The sequence below is a fragment of the Rhea americana genome, unplaced genomic scaffold (assembly GCF_003343005.1).
Source record: "Rhea americana isolate MKP2758 unplaced genomic scaffold, rheAme1 scaffold_16, whole genome shotgun sequence".
NCBI lineage: Eukaryota > Metazoa > Chordata > Aves > Rheiformes > Rheidae > Rhea > Rhea americana.
The window spans coordinates 4,799,371-4,820,071 of NW_028185705.1; the positions used below are offsets into that span (position 1 = coordinate 4,799,371).

General features: G+C 40.1%; 1 protein-coding gene across 1 annotated transcript in view; it reads left to right on the forward strand.

Annotated features, from left to right (window-relative positions):
- The first annotated feature begins 4,521 nt into the window (after positions 1–4,521).
- The window catches only part of MDFIC2 (MyoD family inhibitor domain containing 2), a 48,158-nt gene continuing 31,978 nt past the window's right edge, over positions 4,522–20,701 (forward strand). Inside the window, exons 1-3 of the mRNA XM_085300008.1 lie at positions 4,522–4,592; positions 6,264–6,504; positions 7,182–7,269. Coding sequence (XP_085156134.1) covers positions 4,522–4,592; positions 6,264–6,504; positions 7,182–7,269 — 400 coding nt within the window. The remainder of the gene's footprint in view (positions 4,593–6,263; positions 6,505–7,181; positions 7,270–20,701) is intronic.

Genomic DNA, 20,701 nt, shown 5'->3' on the forward strand with positions numbered 1-20,701 from the left:
CTTAAAAGCATGAAGGAGAAACACTTAAGCAAGTCCTATTTCTGTTTAAAAAGCACAAGGCTTTCACTGACATCTCATTTGGGATAGGGTTGCTTAGGGAAGTGCTGTCAAGCTCTGCCCATCAGCAAAGAAAGCTGTAAGTGCTCGGATTCCTCTTCATTAAGAAACACTTGATGCTGTTTTGGGGGAGTGGTTCTGTTTTACATATTAYGGAGAATGTAACAAATTACTGTTACAGCTGCCTAGTGTGTAAACCATGCTAAGGACAGCATGGTCTTGCTGTCAGTATTCACAGTAGGTGCACTGCAATTGCCGCGAGCACAAGGAATTTTTCTCCACAACCTCACATAGCTGATTATATAAAGCAAAAATGTCATACTGGCATCCAAGAAGCTGTCCCTGTAGTTGGTCAGACCCTGAATAAACAGTGATTAAGGTTCTCAATGGATTCCTAGGAGGGAACAAACCGGGTGCACCCATGCTATGCATGACCAGCACAGTTCAGGAAACCTGAAACTTAGGAGTCTCATTTGGGGTCTACCTCAAATGCCTGCATCCCAGAAACAAGCAATTTCCATCAGCCCTCTGCAAATACAACGCAGCCACATCTCCTAGGGGATGCAAGCACTTTAGAGGACAGGATCAGAATTCAGAATGATCTTCACAAACTGGAGAAACAGCCTGAAGACTGGGATGCAGTTCAGTAAGCACAACTGCACAATCCTACATTAAGGTAGGAATAATCAGTTCCATAAGTACAGGATAGAAAACAACTGGTTCCATTGCTACTCCACAGAAGGGAACAGAACGGATTATAAATTAAACAGGAGTCAACAATTTCATGCTGTCATGAAAAAGACAAACATCATTCTGGGATGTATAAACAGGAATAAAGCTTGTAAAACATGCAAGTAATCCTACTGCTCTATTCAACATGGGCAAAATCTTAAGAGGAATAGGTCCACTTTTAAACACTATGATTTGAGAAAGGTGAAGCCCCAAAGATCATAAGAGTGATCATAGGCATGGGAATATGACCTATAAGCAAATATTGAAACAATCTGGATTGTTCAGTCTTAGGAAGAAAGAGTTGAGGGAAAATGCAATAGTGCTTCTTTATCTGATGAAATTACAGTTGCAAGAGGAAACCAGGAAACCATCAGTTTTGCACATGCAGAATGGAAAGGACAAGAAATGATGGCTTCAATCTGCAGCAGAAGAGTTAGACATTAACAAAACTTCTATCAAGATAGAAAAGCACTGAAATAGGTTGCATGGGAGAGCACATACTTGGAGGACTTCAAGAACAGGTTAGTTGAGCACTTTGAAGAGTGACACAAAGTCAGTCCTACTCTGAGCAAAGAAAGAAAGTGAGCAAACAACATCCAGAAATTCTTTAAAATTTCTGTAAATATAATCAGTCATGGCCTTGTGACAGTCTGAGGTAGCCAGTTTCCAGACAGCAACAGCAAACTATTGCAGTGAAGACATGGTCTTCATCTCTCATGCCAGCTGCTTAAACCCTTATACAGTCTTAGAAGTCTGCTCAGTCTCCTGCAGAAGCCCTGGAACTGCTCTTGGTTACCCCTACCTTCCAAAGGACATGTCCTCTCCATGAGAAAGGCACGCTCCTACCTCCCTCACATCAACACGCACCGTGATAGAGCAGCAATTACAGCATTCAGCCCATTTTCCATCTCAGCCTGGRATGCTTCTTTACATCTTTAGCCAACCTCTTACTTTTATTTTTTTTGTAATTCCCCAAAGGCTTTCAGTAACCTGTCCGGAAAGGTCTCCTGCAGCAGAAAAATCAGCACATRGCCAACAGAGGTTCATGCAAAGCTCCTCCTACCTTTCCAAACGCACCACTGAGCATTTAAAAGAGCAAGTTGTCCCACAATGTACTCTGTACCAACTTTTTGAAAAACTCATAGTTTTAAGATAATATCCACCTGACACACCCACCTGAACGCCACAGCAATGCAGAAACATCTATAAAGACAGGAAAGGACCTAGGTAACACAGAACTTGGCCTGTGAAGGCCAAATCAAYATAGAATGGAGAGGAAGGACTTTCTGCTTGAAGCCAGAGTACACACAGGTACATATACCTCATACTTTACTAGAAAAACATTATAAAACCTTGGTGTTAGTTTCAAATGAGGCCTCTAAGATTTTGCAGCTGGTAGGAGGGAAAGCAGCCAAAGCATGGTTGTGCATTCAAAGTGCCATCCCCAGCTCCAACCAGGCTTTCTTGGCTCTGAGGCTAGAGGCTGGGTCTTTCTGCCTTCCCTGCCTCACAATCAGCTCRGCTTGATTTCTCACCTACCCTTCAYCCTCTTTTCCTAACATTCTTTACTTTGTAGCACAGTCACTAAGTAACCTCCCTGCTGCCCTCTTGAAAGATGAAACCTGTAAGCCATTTGCTGCCTTCACATGCTTCCCTTTGCTGGGAGGTCAAGTGTTTTCGTTTACACGCAGCCTCTGCCCTGTTCGTTTACATGCTCCCTGGGGCAAAGCCTCGCTGCAGTTCTGCAGCCGTACAGTGCCTAGTGCAGCAGGGCCCTAATTTTCATTGCTCTTTGGTGTTACTATTAAAAAAAAAAATACTTTGATTGGAATCATTACAAAATAATGATGATAAGGGATCTGGCAGCCATACCCAGAAATCTGAGCACTTAAAGTCTTACTGCTCTTATGTTTGCCCATTCCCTCTCCCTTTTGTTTCTGTGCAGAGGAAATAGAATATTCTTAATCTTACTGGTTTGTGCTTCCTCTATGTTATTAGTGACTTCTGGGCTAACCTTCCACTGCAACTCTACGCAAGCTTTTATTCCTCCCTCCAGTCTAAACATATTCCCCAGACATTCACCAACCTACAGTGGTGCAGAGTGGCAAAGTGAAACGAAGCCCCATGTCTCCCCGTGCAGGAAATCCAGCTACTGAAAAATTATCTGGACAGTCTACTAGGCAGAGTGTTGGGTAAGTGACAGGGAGTAAAATCCTGCTCTCTTTGTACTGTTCAGAGGCTCTGCAGCATATAGATCATTTGTCAGTGCCAGTTTGAGGTAGTCTCCACAAACAGGCTGTTTTGCATTTGAAGCATTTGCAGGACATGATGGTTCGGCTAAAAAAAACATGCATTTTACATGTAATCAATGGGATAATTTGGCTGTATATCGTGTTCCCACAACTTAATATTCTACCTACAGATGCATGATCAAGAAGAGGTTCCTTAACTTTGACAGGACACATCACATTATACTCACTTTATTATTGGAAATGATCACCCCAGGGTGCAAAAGGGAGCAAAGGCATAGTTTAATCATACTTAAAAAAAATGCAGYAGGGGTTATTCTAAAGCTACAGAGCGCCGCTTGCCAGTGGACAAGTGGCTACATTTTTACTTGGATTATGTAAAAGAGAAATAACTGCTCAGTCTAATGATTTGCTGTGGAAATCTTGTGTGCTTCTCTCTCTCTGAAATGAAACTGCCAGTCACACAGTTCATATCCTCAAGTGAAAAGTCGCTTCAGGTACTGAAATACAATGTTTTAACTTCTGCATCAATGTAAGCAGCCGCAAAGTCTCCCAGGTAYGTCTACGCATCCTCCCTCAGAGTAATGAAGGGACCTGATTCCTGACTCCTGAGCTAACGTTGAGCACACAAGGAAGCCTTGATAATTTTGATACTTGCTCAGACAGTAATGAGTTTTTGTCTCTGCTTTGATGGTTATCACAATCTATTAAAGTTGCCCTTTCTCCAACTCTACAAAGACTTGAACGTACTTCCAGCTGAGTAGACCAGAAAAACACGCTTYCAAATCTCAAGCAATTAATACACTACATTTATCTGGCAACTCACTGATATCACATCTATTTGGGCTTTTTTTTTTGTTTGTTTGTTTGTTTGCTTTTCATCCTCCATATAAATGCCCTACTTCACTATCTGGAGGGAAAAGGAACAAGTGATGGTCCATAGCTATTTAATAGCTATAGAATAAAACCTATAAAAGTAAAATGAATTATCAAACCATAAACTAAAGTTTGATGTTTAAAATAGGCCATGGCTTTAAAAATTCAATTAAAGCTTCAACAGAAACAAGTTTACTCAATATTTTAATGACCTTCTTGTATAATGTCTTTCCCCCCCTCCTTTGCAAAGCCTGGCGTTACTGAGGATGCATGGTAAGCCTGCCTTTGCTATAACTACTTTAAGATTGATTAGGAAACAGAAATATTGATGCATTTATCCAAAATAACTTAATTAAATGAAGGAAAAAATAGCACACAGAAWCATGTCTCAGTAGAAAACTGGAGTTGACAGAGATTAAGAAACCTTATATTTAACATTTCTGGATGGAAAACATTAGGACAACTAACTGAATGTCACTAATGGGGAATATTCCAGAGAGGAGACTCATCTGATGTTTAACTAGTTTGTGAGTTCCTTCCCCAGGTTCACTCTAGATGATTTCAGGAGGTTTGCATGCTGTCAACACGCAGGGGTATCCTACACGTCATGTCTGCAAAAATGGCTGACGAGGAGAGCATCTCTGAGGAGAAATCTGTGTTATCTTTGGTTGAAGCAAAGTACTGTCAGTATTTTAAGGCAGCCATGGTTTGGCAGAGACCCTTAATGACRGGACTGCCAGTGATACTGGTGTCATGCGCTCCTGGTTGCTGAATCTGGACACTCATTTCTAGCTCATGGTAGTTTTCAGGAGAGCTTAAGCGAACAAAAACTCCTTAAGACAAGGCTCCCAGGGCTGTTATTTCAAAGAACAGTAGTTGGCAAAATCTAGAAGAGTGAGTGGTGAGGGGTGCTGAACAGAAAGGACTTTGTCTTCAGGTTCCTTTAAAAACATCCTATGCCTTTGTTTTAAGCAGAACTTCAGAAACAGAGACCATCATCAGGTCCAAGCTGCAATCAGCTGTGTCTAGGCTGATCAGCCCAGCTGATTTTGTTAGGCCCCACCAGGAACTCAGCAGCCTGCCCTGGCAAACAGCTGGAGGATCAGCACCACCTACAGAKTTAAAGGACTGCAGTTGCAACAACATGGACGTGTTCCTGGGAGAAGCAGGGGAACTTCAATTGCAAATACAAGATTCTCAAAGCAGCATCCAAGGGGAYTGGAACAAAGATCTTACAATATTACCCCTAGATGTTTCCCCCCCTGTGGCTGTAATTATTCCCAAAGTACCCTGCTTAAAATAGGTTTTCACACCATGCAAGACTAATCATTGCAATTTGGAGATGTAAGTAGGCACTTACCATGCAATTCACAATTAGGTAAAGATGGTAGAAGAATCTCAGTCATGTTGGCATATGAGATTAAAGAAAAAAAGAAGAAAACATTTTTTCATGTAAGAATGACATGTGATGGGAGAGTAGAGGAAGATAATTGTCATAACAAAGGGAATATGTTATTATTTATTGGCCACACTTAAGCACTGGGATCTTGGATTATAGTATCTGGTGACAAATGCTGCTTGAAATTCTCTAAATATTGCTTAATAGGTAAGATAACTGGGTAATTCTGAATGTATTCTGMAAATAATACTTTCAAAATTCAGTTCTGGTGAGCTGAGCAGCATTTCCTTTTTTGTCTTATGAAAACCCGGAGGATGCCACATCTGAGCACCCTACAGTCTTGTTCTCTTTGGGCTTGGCCTTGCTCCCACTAACATTAGAGTAACATCGCTGGTAACAGTGGCAAGAGATTTTTTAAAGCAAATTAATAACTTTATATTTTAAATTTGAGATAATGCAGATTGATAAGCGACCTCTGAGCTGCTGACTGTCAAGCTYGCTAGCACAACGATGGTCACCACCGGAGGCCTCTCAACCCTATGCAATAGGGTTAATGGTTTCCCACTGCCCCATCTGCTCTCCTGGGTGTCATTGGATTTTCCCCTACTGAGCTCTAGCGGAGTTCACAGGATTCAGCTCAGGATTAGACACTTTTCCTTTCCTTTATCAAAGTGGCAGCTGTAAATAGATATCTAAGGTCCAATTTCTACATCTTTCAGTATTTTAACTTGCATTTAGGCAAAACATTGACACATTTATCTGATTTGTCGCTATTAATTTCCTGGTTCCCTTTTTATTTTCTTCTGCCTTTTGCAGATTCACTGGGTTATGAACTGCAGTAATAACCCTTCCAAACCAATTTTTCTTTCCTAAAGCTGTTGATTTTCTACCACTCCAGTAGTGCTGGGATGCTGATTACTCCCCTCCTTCCCTACCATACCCRGCTCTAGAAGTGCACGCAAACAAGAAGGGCGGGCGGGGGGAGAAACCCTGAGCAATAAGTTGGCTGATTCTGGCAGCAAGACAAATCTAGCACCACACAGCAGGCAGGCAGAGAGTGCACTGCTCATCCTTTCGGCTCTGTCGGTGCACGGGAATGCTGGACATCAACACGCAGCGCGGGATTCGGCCGAAAGGACTCCTCGTCGGCGTCTGAACCCTGCTGCCGTCACCCCCGTTTGGAATATACAGGTAAAAAAAAAAAAGATACAGAAATGCTTTAGCTAACTCGATTCAGTGAAAACAGAAAGCAGTTAGAGGAAGCCTGGACAGCCTGATCTTATTCCTAGCAGGCAGTGGAAGTAAAACACAGTGTACGGGCTGATAGCTACTGTATACGTAATACCCTCCGGTGCTGTAACTTGCATGCGATCCTTCTCCTTAGAGCAAATAAATTGTCGCAAGTGGCAGTAAAGATTTTTTTGGGATGCACTTTATTCAAGTTGCCTTTATGAATATTTATCATTATTTATATAATCATACCTTGCTGATGGCAGCTTACAGCAACTTTGAATCACAACAAACAGGCAGACTAGACKCTTCCTTTTCAGCTATCCTGTATCTATTCTGCGTTACATGTATATCTATTACCAGCATGTGCATCACTCATTCATTTCATAATGTAATTTATAGTTACATTAGAAGAGAATCTATCCACAAATAGCAACAATGTAATATTGATAAAGCATTTGGGAACAGAATATAAAATTTAATGACAGAGATAGAGTATCAGTAACCTGCAAAAAAAGTGTCTGTGTAAGTAAACAMAATTTGTTACATCAGGAACCTAAACAGAGACCATATTGCTGTGTCAGAAAACTTTCTTCAGAAGTACTTCTGACATCCCCAAATTCTTTCCTCCCACATAGATGTCAGAAGCCAAGACAGACAAGGTAAAAATCAAACCAGCAGAAAGTTTTGAAAATGACAAGCAAAATATTTCTTGTCTGAAGAAAGGTAAGTTGCAGTGCGATTTATTAACTACTGGCTTTTGTTGAAATGTACTTTTCACTAGAAATTTTTTTGATAAAAAAAATCACCCATGCTGCTTTGACAAACATGGGCCAGGATTTCTGCCACAGGAATTCCATAGTTTAACATCTACAAACCATGAATGTATGTTTGCTTATGGTGCAAAATAGCCTAAATTATCAAAATTTAGAGTGCCCCAAAAGCTCTTTTTTTCCCCCAGTGAACTTGCAGCCAATGAGGAAGCTTTATTCATTTAACCCTAACTACAACCACTAAAAATTATGGACCAATCTCTTCATTCCTGGTAAAAAGTTTTTATTAACTCAAAGGATTACTGAAGTTGGTTGATGTTTGTATGGGTTTCTCAGACAAGCGTAAAAATCTACTCTAAATCTTTGGTTTTGGCACTGTATTATCTTTGAGAAAGGTAGTACAGGTTGCTGGTGGTTTCCCATTTGTCTGTATGAAATACAGACTCTCAGAAGTAGCGGTGATATGGAAGAGGTATRTGGGAACTTTCCAGCTTGAAGGCTGAAAATCACCAGATAAAGCAGTTTGTTTGCATCAAGTAATGCTACTTCAAATACTGTTTTCTATTTGTTAAACTATTTAAGAAGAAAGCCACATAGGACTGTTAGCTTTCCTTATTGCATATCCCTATACGCATAAAGATGGAAGGTCCTTAGGTTATATTTCTTGCTGGAAAATTTGATTTGCCAAGTTAGCACATAGCTAACTWAGATATCTGTATGTATGTTTATCATTCATATCAGAGTTACTTTGTATTTCATTGCATATAGACACATTTAGGAGTTTTTATGTGTATGTATATACACATGTATATGTATGATAGAACTATGAATTAWGAGTCTGAAAGCAGAGCCTTTCAAGACATATGTGATAGAAATTACGTATCCATGGTTAGGAGCAAATTACAGCTTTTAATGAAAACAGTTATATTCTAATCCTAACAAAAGTATCTCGGAAAGGCTCTAGAAGTGATCTCATATTTTGAAAATATTAACAAGGAGGGTACAGAGGAAAATGCTCATTTAGAGCAACCATTATTATGTCATTTGTAAAATGTATATCACTATTTATTTTAAGCTCATTTTGTTAATTATAAGTTAGCTCCTTTAGCTAATGAGGGGCTGCAATAAAGCAGGCCTAAATTAACGTCTCTGCCTTGCGCTCATCAGCCAACAGATCATTGTTTATGCAGCACTTTCACGGAATGGAAATCAGCCTCAAGCAGAGCTGACTGGCCAACACGTAGGCTTTGCTTGGCTGGACACCCAAAACCCTCTGCGTGCAAGACATCAACTAACATCAGTAGAAACTCTGCAAATGCAAGATTTGCAGTTCGAGTATCACAGAGAACAATACGACGGGGTGAGAACCGGTCYGCTGCTACAAGATACTATCATGCTTTAGCTTGTGAACAACAAATCTAGAACTGACTTGGGTACTTATTCCATCAGAACATAGCACAGCATGAGTCTAAGCACAGATTGCAACTTTATGAGAGACATAGTATGGACTAGACAAAGTCCCCTTTGCCTTTACTAAGAGAAGAATCTCTGAGCAGCCAAGACAACAGGATAAGACCAACACCATAGGACCCCCCCCCCCAGTCCTATATGGTTGTTTATCCTCTGGTCCAAACCTACTCCAATTGCCAGATTGCATCTCTTACACCTGCATGTTCCCGAGTTGATTTAGCTACTGTGGTGCTCATCCACAATGTTTTATTTCTCTCYGTTTCCTAACGACATCCACTGTTCTGCATTTCTTGGTCATTAGTAATATTTTAATTGCTTTGCTCTTGTAGGAGCTGGTCTCTTTCAGCAAGAGCATGCCAAACTCTTGTCTACTGACAACTGTTCTCTCTAAAACTTAATAAAGGAGAAGTTGGCCTTGAAGGTCTTATACAACAGCTGAGTCAATAAATAGCTGAAGTATGTATCACAAGGGGAGGAATTTTTCCTCAATAAATTAATATGAACATTAGTTTATATTACAGAGATATTTACAAGTTTGTTATTGTTTCCCTGCTTTAAACACTTCTGTGGTACATGTTAGCTTTTTAGAACATGGTAAACCAAACTGTCTGGAGCAGAAGCTTTTCTTCTGTGTTTAAATGCTTTAAAAATACCCTGCATATAGATTTCAGGCATTCCAATAAACAATGAATTGTGGAAAACAGAATTCTGTTTCCATCAGGCAGAGTAAGAAGACTGTATGTTCTTTTAGCATCCAGTTTTAAAGAAAAGTTATTTTTATTCATGGTTTTATATTGATTATTTGTACCTTCTAAAAGAAGCAATCATGAACCACATAGTATCAGAAATACTCATAAGAAATATAGACTAGATTGTGGCTTCAGTATCTTTCATAGAGYCCAGCTATTTTCTGATGCTTTACAAAGGAATAGCTCTAGGACTGGTAGTGCATTGGGTCAGCATGAAAATGAGGTATTTATTAGTTGTTCATTGCTTTGAACATCAGAAGCTGTTTAATTGGTGCATGGCATGGGGGTGGGGGTTAACCTGGCTGCCAGAGTTGCCCCCCCTTTTTTTTTTTGAGGAGGATAGTTAGTTTCTCTCTTTCAGCTTCTAACAACTAAAATCAGAATCTCTTTCTGAGAGAAAACTTTTTTCACAAACAGAAACAAAACTAGCCTTAAAAAAAAGCATTATTGGGGCAGAGGAGGCTGGGCTTATAGAAACAGAACTTTAAGCAAAGTAAGACCAATTTTAAAAGATCCTACTCATGCCTTTACCTCTTAGTAACTCACTTCTACCCACTGCTGCACTCACTGCACTCTGCCATGAGTGAATCAAAAGACTGTAGAGGAGGAAAAGTGATGCATCAAGCTAGCACAATTTTGGAGCAAAATATCTATGTAATCACAGCCCTAGACTGTATATTTTAAATGGAAAATGACACGTTTGCCCTTTCCTGTTATTTCTTGCTTATCTTAGTCTTTTTTTTTTTTTTGGTGCAGGGATTGAGGTCTTCTCCGGTATCTAGCACATTATGGGAATACACTAAAATAAAGAAAATGTAAATAAGCAGTCAGATTGACAAATGGGTGGTCACAGTTTGCTAAACTACTAGAAAGTCCTAAAACGCCCCTRTGTCTCCCAACTGGTCAGTACTTAAGCCGGGTCTGGACAACAACATGAGATTCCATAGCTTGAAGGCTGCAATAAGGACAAAGGAATGAYCTCAGTCCTATCACGAAACAACAGGGTAAAGAATTTATACTGGCAAGTTTTTGATATCTGATATGTCCCTCAGGGCTATTATTTTCTGAAGAACAGATGAAAAGAACTGTTTAGAGAGTCTACATCAGATCATTAGGTGTGAACCAACCAGAACTGATTCCAAGTATCAACAAGCACTGAGAAAAGGTAGCTCTAGACCTCTTCTTGTTCATCTGACCTTAGTGCTGGTAAAAACAAACTTAAGGAAAGCCTGGGATATAAGAGAAAAGTCAGACAATGACAATTTTCTGCAGCAGTAATTATTGCTGGTGGCTTCTTCACATCAGGAGCAGCTCTTTTTTGGAGATGGGATGCATATTTGGATGGAGACACAGAGATCCCCATGCCAATGGCTATACTACATCACAGGGCAAAGTGAAAGGTGAGCCCATTTGCAAAGAAACTCTTGCAAAGTTATCTGTGTTTCTGCCGTGAAAAACTGACRCAGGAGTCATCAGTACATCCTACTCATATGCATTTGGCCTTGTGACATGCACAAGGGGGTTTGTTGAGATCACCTTGCATGTCTGTGAAGAGCCTCATGCATCACGCTCAGAGAGCTTACACTAACTCTGCCACAGGAGAGTCATCTACTTTTGAAAAATAAAAATGCAATGGGCTAAACTGTGGGAGTATAACATCATAGCTTCACTGGCACATTGCCTATCTGTTAAAAGAGCAAGCAGGCCAATAACAGTTTGGTTAGTCTGTAAAATATGAATAGATATGTATAGACATCACTGTATAGGTAAAGAATCATAGAATCATAGAAACACCAATATAGCTTGCAGATAGTTTTAAAGAAGTGTCCTTTGCACAGATCTGCGTTCCACCTGTTTCATGCACCAATAAGATGTGCAATCAGCAGGCCATGCTACCTCAGGTAGGAAAGATCTCTGCAGGCTCCCAATCTGACACAAACAGTTACTTAAGAGTGTCCATGAAATCTGGAAGTTACACCAAGATGCTTTTATAAGTGCAGTACCCAAGGATGACTAATGCTCCCACAGGTTGACTGAGGGATGCTCCTGCCTTCCCTTCCCCAGCACAGAGCTGGCTCCTCCATGTAGACCAAGGCTCTTTCCTCTCTAGCAGTGATATAGTGCACGAATAGCAGCCATCTGCTGAGAAGAAAGGTCAAGGTAGAGCTGAATTCACACCAGCCTCAGCATGCGGCTTTTGGAGTTCCTTACAAACATTTCATCTTGCTGTATCACTTGGTGATTATAGCCATATGGATACATGGGAGCAGGCAGGAGCTTATCTGACTGACATAAGGCTGAAAAAGGTGACATTGATTTTGCACAGGAGGCCAGCAATAGTCCGTTCACTATTTCTGTGTCCACTGCAACAGATTGAACATCAGAGAAAGCGTGTGAGGGCCTAATACTGCCCTCCTACGGTTTCATTCAGAAGTRACTGGGGTAGCTCAGGAACGCAGGTCCAAATTGCAGAGAAATGAAATTTCATTTCAGGATATTTTCTCCACAAAGCTCTTCTGTTTTATGCTGCCCAGCTGTGTACACAAATGCCCTCCATATATAACTTCCATCAAAAAGTTAATGAAATGGTGCCCTTGCTTTCTTGCCAAAAGTATAACTAAAATGTTAATCTCAAAAGACTTTTTCCAAAATAGCCCCTTTCTGCACTGAAATTCTCATAAATCAGAAATATTTTGTCAAAAAGCTGCCTGTTTTCATTGTGTTGCAAATACTAAAATGTCTAGCCCTGATTTCTTTAATCAGCTGCTCTAGTCGGCAAATTTTCACTGTAGGGTGAAATTCAGCCCTGTACTGAGGGTCAGTATAAGGTCAGCACTCAAACCATAAAAAAGGGCTTAAGTGCTAAATAGAGCCTCTATTCAGGATTATATTTCACCCCTCTAAGGACTACAGTTCATATGAAAGGGCAGATTTACTCATATCATATATAGGGCCATAGCATCATTATTCAAAYAATACCTTACTCCACAAGTCACCCCATTGGGTGAGGTTGTGCCACATTTCTTACTGGCACATCCCAGAAATCCAGTACCGGATCAGTCTATTCCTAATTGCACCTCACCATAACATCCTGCAGCCTGCCCCTGGAATACATTCCTGGTAGTAATAGCAAAACCTTTAGCTTCGGCAACGTTCAAATGCCTTTTCCCCAGGACCCCTAGACACCGAGGGGTTTTGAGAGACTCTTATAAGAAGCAACAACATAAGAAGGACATAAAATCACAAAACTGCTTTTGCCCAAGGAAAATTCTCCCAGATAAAATCCCAGTTCTTTCATAGCCTTCCAGCTTTTTGCAAGGGCTAGAGTAAGGGTTAAGACATTTGTACTTTGGTTTCAGAGAGTATTCTCAGCACAGTGTTCTGATTCAACTTGCACCAATGCATTTAGAGAGTTAAATTACATTTTCAAAWTTTTTTGAAAATTCAGAAATCAGTGAATGTAATTCTAGACACGCACAGCTTGGACACTTGTTTTCTGAATTTTGCTGACTTTGGTCCAGAAGTTTTTTTTTAATGTCTCCTTCTAGACTGAAGTCTTTGGATTGAAGAGCTTTATAAAAGACTGACAGCAAAGAAATACCTCTCAGYTTCACGTAACACAGAAAATGCCAAATGCCTATAAGATGAATGCTAGAAATCTAAGTAGACTGTTTCCAGATAAGAATCACACGGAAGTGCATTTAAAAACCGATGACAAGGATCCCAGGGGGCTCAAATTCCTGGAAGATGCCTTGTCAGCTTCAGGACTATGACCAAATGAATTAATCAAGACAGCCTTTCCTTTAAGCTGTAAAGCAGCAGATTTAAAGACTCTCTTCCAATGTAGAGGGAGTACATGAAATCTACAATGGTCCCAGCTCACCAACCCTAATTATAGTTTTATAAACTCAGTGGTCCTTGATCTTTGAACTGCAGAGTCCTTAGAAATGAAAGACTTTGAATACTGCCATAAAGGTTGAACTTTCAGTAAAGACAGTGATACTTCTCTGAAGAGTATTCTTTGAAGTCACGCTCTAACACTGGGTATAGACTGTAAAAACAGAGAAAACAATGATGGCTAAGATGAATTTGCCCCACAGATAAAGAAAASTGTCTACCACACTCAACTGCCAGTGCTTGGAAAGATCTGAAGATGTTCTGTGTCTCATACTCCCTTAAAGGCCTTGTGGAGTACATTCTGTATTGCACTTGARCAAATTTTTCATAGTTTTGTCTTCGATTGTATGAGCCCAAGAAGAATCAGAACTCTAAGTCAGATATTTATTTGCTGTTGATTTTCTCTGTAGTGTACCTGTCTGAAGAATCCACATCTCCCAGAGCTTCTGGAGTGCTTCCTGTTTAAGATGGCAAAGTATGGTGCATGGAAAATCTGAGGCTAAGTATCAGGATCAAAGTGATGTGTAATTCCACTAAATTAATGGAGTTGCATTGGCTTGCAAAAGATTTAATTTGTCGCAGTATGTTTAAGACTAGCACTTGTAGCCATTTCAGGGCGTAAATGGTAGGAGTGAAACACACCATTCACAAAGTTGTCTCAATTTCACCATTTCAGTTTGCAGAGGGAAGTCAAAAGTGAAACTGGTCTCCCAGCTCAATGACAGTATAAGCCAGAAAGACGCATGTAGTACTCAGAATAACTAGCTTGGATGATCAGAAAAGGACTATTAATAGTGATAAGTATTTCAGAAGATTCATAATTTTTAGTGCTCCTGATTGTATATTCTCTGTTAGGAATTTTGTTGGTATTTGATTCCAGTAAAAGCATCACTTCCTAAAAATGGTTTGCTTCTCTTCAAAAATAAAAGTCGAGCATACTGATGGTTTCTTTAATCAGTTTTAGCCAACACTTCTGAAAGCTCAAGAAAATGAAGCATTATTTGTATTCCTTGTAATCTGGAGTGATGCAAAGAGCACTGGGAGTTATTCTCACTTTGTTCTGGAGGGAAACAATAAGACCTTGGAATCTATTTGTATATTAGCGGTGCAAAAACTATGAAAAAATCAGATATTCCAAGCCTACTAGTGAGCTTTTAATTCATTTATAAAGCTTTTAATTCCTTAATATAAATCCCATCAGAAAGTAACTGTTGGGCAAGCCTGGTTTACTGTTACCCTGAACTTGAAGGCTTTTAATAGTGAGTGCGAGTAGTTCAATGCCAGTCTCCAGCCATGCACTGCACAGTCAAGAGTAAATGCTAGTGAAATTTGGACAAAGTTCAAAATTTGTTTCACAGAAAATTTGAAGTYACTGATCTTTTAGTTCCAATTTTCAACAAAAACATATCTCCAAATGTTAGAATTCCCCAAGYAGAAATTCAGGTTTGTGACCAGCTCCAGCAACCACAATTATCATTTCAGACTTTTTTTTTTCACAGCAAGTTTCTCTTTGAATTCCACCAATTTTCAGAAGGTATTTTATAGTCCTGCAAATTATATACTGATACACAGAGCCAGATTATCAGTCATATCGAGGCATAAAACAATCTGACTGAACCCCTCTGATACAAAGGCCATCTGGGAAACCAAGAATAATTAGATAACCCCCCTCAAAAAAAAAAAAAAAAGTCTCCTTTTCTCAAGGAAGATCTACTACCTCTCTCCAAAATACAACTGCTTCTAAGTGCTCCAAACAATTGCAGTAAATGAGCTAAATCCTGGGCATGCAAGTTACCTACTGTTTAYGGTGCTATGTCTCTAGGTTATGATGACAGGAATTACAAGAAAAGCTTAGACAAAAGTGAAATTAGTTGAAATATTAATCACGTTAGCTGAGGTTCCTATGAACTGCTTTCCCATCATATTTAAATAAGTATTTAGGACTAACTCCATAATGGAGAGAGAGACAGATACTAAGAATGATTTCTTTAGATGCCTAGAATTAGACAAACAGAAAATTTTACCATCTGAATTTTGCAGGAAACTGTTTTCAAAAAAGAAAGTGGCATGATGTATCTGCAAAGTAAGCCCAGAACCTTAAAGGCAAGAAAGTGCCTTATACCTAGCTACAGAGATTCACCAGCCAGACTGTTTTCTAAGACATCTCATGCAAGACCAGATGAGCAGTTTCTGTCATAAAGCCTTATTAAAATAGCTTAGTAATTACTGAGCTCATCTGAGACTTAAGATCYGGGGTGAGAGCATATAACAGCATGAAAGCACTGGAAGTGACATCCCCCAGAAGAAACCCCTGGTCACCAGACTATCAAATGTTCTGTCTAGTACGGTGTTTCAGAGAATCAAACACACGAGTTYGAATGGACTACTTAAATTCATTGCTCCAGAGCAGATAGGGAATGACTCTACCAGCAGGTAGGACACTTGAATGAGAGGCAGGAGATTGGCTCTAGTCCCTGCTACAAAGATTATTTGGCTATTYATTAAAAAGTGGAAAAGCTAACAGGTGAATTTGGGAAAACAACATACTTTAACTTCCTGGACACAGAATGCTTCTGAGAGCAGGCAGAGAGGGAATTGAACCTGGGTGATAGTCAATCCATCAGCTGTTCTGACCAATAGAGTCTCACTCAAGTAGGTGGGAAGAGATTAGAGCATCTGCTCCTGCTCTACCTGTGGAGCAGTGGCTGGCTGAGGTGCCCGATACAAGTGGAGCAATCATAGGTCCACTAAGGGAGTGGTTCTTCCTGGAGCCTGGTTTTCATTCTTCTTTTTACCATACCTCTCCTATCAACTTATTGTTCCTGGTTATCTCATTCTCTCCATCTGCTGAATAGAGTCAAACCTGGGACTCTAGAGACTACTATGCAGAAGGGCATACGCAAAAACTAGGTGCTGAAGCCCTTGTCCAAGTTTCTTGATGGCTCTTACTATAAAGTGAGATTAATCCCTTTGAWGAGAACTGCACAAAGCCTGTTTACCAGCTAAGTGATATTTAAATGGTACAAGGGATCCCTACTCTCCCTCTAAACTAGATTAATTTTCATTCTATAAAAGTTAAACARTCTCTTAAGTTCTCCTGATTATGTAGTTTCATTCTAGTTTCTTTAATCTCAATGAACACATTAGATAAAAACAAGCAAACAATTAACTAAATCATAAATTCAGATAGATTGTTTATTATCTGTCTACTTACTGTGCTTGTGATTGCTACAGTTAAAGATGTTTTCTTTTCTCACACACAAATGAATATACACAGTATAGAAATATGTGCAGCAAGAAAAGCTTCTGCCTGAACATGTCAGTAGGTTCCAGAGAGAGGAGAGGCACTGCTCTGTTGTTGCCATGCTAGAGATRAGACCTGATTATTAACAAAAATTACGATTCTCCACATCTTTCCCGAAACACACATACGTGCAGGTTCAAAGAAAATGCTATTGCAAATCAGTAAGGATGTAGATGCCAGTTTTCCCAAAAATCTTGGCTGTTACGTTGTACTAGGAACACAGTTTTGCAGTACTATTGCACCTGTAGTTAAAAAGCAGATGCCTGGGCGAATACRAATACTTAAGTTCTTCAGAGTAAAATACAGATCAAATTAATATCTTCCTACTGAAACAAGCCCATCAGGAATCAGATTTACAAAGAGTCTGATCTGTTGTGTGATCTTTGTAAACATAGTTTTCTAAAAAAATTAAACCATTTTAACCCCAAATTGCCCCTTTGTACGAAATGGTATCAAATACATGAGCAAAGTGCAACCACACATCTATAGATACAAGTTGGGTGCCAAAACCAAATCCGATTCTCCATCCTGTTCTCACAGCATTTTTAAAATAAATAATTATTTCAGGCATGTGTTTAGCTAAATTGATGATTATTACTCAGATAAGCATTTCTCAGTCATTAGACTAATCTTTTTTAAAAAGGGCTGTGTAGTGTAACATGGAATTACATTTGGCTTTTGAACTTTCAAATTTAAGCTAAATTTAAAACACACTACATATTTTTTCCCCAAAACCTAGTCATCTACCTTCTATGTTCGTTCAGTCTTCGTATATAGACTAAAGAACTAGCAAGGCAGGTGCTGTTAATATTCTCAGGATGGAGGGAAAGCGTTCTCAAAGATTTTTTTTCCCGACTCTTTCATAGAGACACTTAGGCTGGATTCACCCCCTCTGCCCTGAAAGCTCATTCCACAGATGGATACTATGAATTTAGGAAGCTTTTCCCCTGACTCACTCTCTTGGTCCCTAACTTTATGATCAGTCCTGTTTCAGAAGGGACAGTAACCACAGCAAAAAAAAAAAAAAAAAAAAAAAAAAAAAAAAATCCATACAGCAGTGGAAGCTTATCCCCTTATCACTGGAGGGAATCATCAGCAGTTGTGTAGAATCTCCATGCCTTAAATTTTTTTTCATGCAAAATAAAATATAAAACTAAGCAGTGGTTTTAGAGTATGACACAGCAGTATTACTTGCATTAGGCCAATTTACCACTTATGATAGCAGTAATAGCACTAAAAGCCAATAAAAGCGGTCTGTTCGTTCAGAGATTGGCTTTTATGGCTTATTCTAAATATTATAAAGTGAATCAAAAGCTGTCATTATAGTGTCTAAAAAGCCTACGTACCTTGTAAGCAAACAGTGTGACTTTGACAAATAATCATTAATATGCCTGTGTGAGACCAGGGCTAAAAGAGAAATAAAAAGGAAAACCCAATATTTGACTTTACATAAGTCATTAAGATCATTTCGAGTTAAATTTCACACAAAAATTGCCGCACAAGTATGTTACAGTAGCCCTGGAAAGGCAAAATTTATCTTCTCTCTTACACCTCACCAGTTACTCTTCCAAGAAACCCCAGGAATGGAGAGTCTAGGCCTTAGCAGCAACCACACTCTACCTACCTCTTGTCAACTTGGTGCAGACAAAAGCATCCAGAGAGAGGACTGGGCTTTTCATTGTACACAGACAGAAAGTTTAGGCAGATCACGCAGAGAATATATAGGATTTCCTCTTCCACAGAGCCCAGAGAGCAACATTGGCCAAGCCCTCCTTGAGGCTGCCCAACTAGAGTCACTGTCATTTGCCAGATCTAGTCCGAACCTCTAGAATAACACTGCCCAGTCAATAGCACTGCAAGCAGTCAACAACAATGGTCAGAATGAAGATTTGGGCTCAGCACTGGCTTTCTAAGACAACTGCTACTAGCAATGTTTGCAGCGCTTTGAACGCAGTTTCCAGAGATGGTTGTATGGTTGACTTTGAGGAGAGAGGGAGCAACAGAGAGATAGACAGGCAAATCACGGTTGTACGTTCATATTGTGGACACAACACTGCTTCTTTACATAGTTCTCCCSCTGTATAATCAGATGGATCTTAGAGATTTGTTACTTAAGGTTACCTCCCCAACTTAATAACCCTGGTGACTCTTCAAATGCTCTGTGTTTGAATCTCTGTGGGTAGGCACTACCTGGGTTATTTGGTGACAGAGTTTTGATAGCAAGATGGACAAAGGGGCAGCATTGCCAGCTTCAGGAACATCGATGTTGCTCTGCTGTTGGGTCTGATGCTATGTTGGCAAGAAGACATCTTTGTCACTGTAACCACAGCTCCCAGTCTATGCCTCTGGCTAAACTACAGCTCTRCAGTTAAACACTCCCAGTGCAGCCCAGTAAATGATTTTATCATTACCAGTAAAGCACCAGAAGCTTTGTCTTGAGCTGACAGTGCAAGGTCCCAGGGTGTCTGAAGTTTTCTTTTCCTGAGCTGGTTTGAGCTTGTAAAAATTCTAGCAGTCAAGTGACTATTGCCTGACCTGTTTGAAATTAGCTGGAAACACCACACATGGAAGAGGACCATCAAACCTAGTTAGTCGTTGAGTAACAAACAATAACCCTTTACATGACAGCTGAGGCTTGGAGAAGCTATTGTGCAAATTTCAGACTTCAGCTGGGAACCAAGAAAAACAAAGCAGGGTGTGTTAAGAAAACGTATAAAATGGAACCCACATAGAYCCCAAAGCTGTGGAGGAAGAAAGAATTAACATCACATCACCCTCCTCCCAAAAAAGACACCCCCCCCTCCATTTTGCCTGAGGGAAATTGTGTGTGTGTGGGGGGGGGGGCAACTGTACAACAGTATTGAAGCTATTATCAAAGGTTTTGTCTATTAAAGAATTTGAGCTGTTAGACACGACTGTTAACTGGGCTAACAATTTTAGCTGCATATATGCTGTTGTCCCTTTTGCCCATGAAAAGAGTTTTTGCTGTAACATTAGCAAATGGGTTTGGGAGCCCTGATTATTCTCAGCAGCCTGCACCAAGGCAGGGTCTCTGCCCTTYGGTTTGCAGCCTGCAGTGCCTCCTCAGCCCCCAAGCAAGCAGCAGCCACTCCTTAGCCAGGCCACTAGCATGTGCAGGTTCTGGACTGAAGATGAACCTGTGCAACCACAGCAAGAGCCTGGGACAGACTGAAGACCTTGGGTCAGATCTGTCAAGCATCAGGCATCAAGTACAAGCCTTGGACTGTTGGTTCAAATGTTTATGCCCTCACAGTAACAGTGCAGTATACGAGGGAGTTTTCTTGGCTATTGCTTTGCAGTTTTGAGTCCCTGCTACAACAGCAAGCTCGCAGGTGAAGGTGTTACGTGATATGTTGTGCAGCTGTATTGAGTGCACAGGCCATTGCAATAGCGGAAACATGTGGTGCTGTACTGCCAGGGGAATTGCTCTAACAGGGCTCTTTAAGAGCCATGTGAGTTTTGCAGATATTTATGTGAACAGAAAAGGCATCAGACCTCTTCCAAGTGTCTTCAGCTAACTTTTTCCCCGTAGCTTAGAGACCTCTCCAAAAACACTGCATTAACACTAAGGCACATGATCTGTGGAAACAGATACACCAAGGGTATATCAGCTTTTACCTAAGCTACCCTAAAGCATGCTAGGAAACCTGTTAGGATGCTTCACACGCTTGCTTTTATCTAAGGAACAGAGTTACACTCAATTTCATAAATCCGAAAAGTGGAGTTTCTGTTCTAAACACTAAAACATATTATGGATCTGATGATTTCAGCTCAAACAGCAGAAGAGTAGAGTTAGTTTGTTCATTTATTCACAAGCATAAAAACAGTTTGGTCTTTTTAAATATTCTCCTTCAGGCAGAGTATCTAGCAACTACCTAGCTTCCTTCCAAACTGAACAAGAGCTTTTCTGTGCCCAGGCATAAGCTAGTTCAGCAGAATATCAA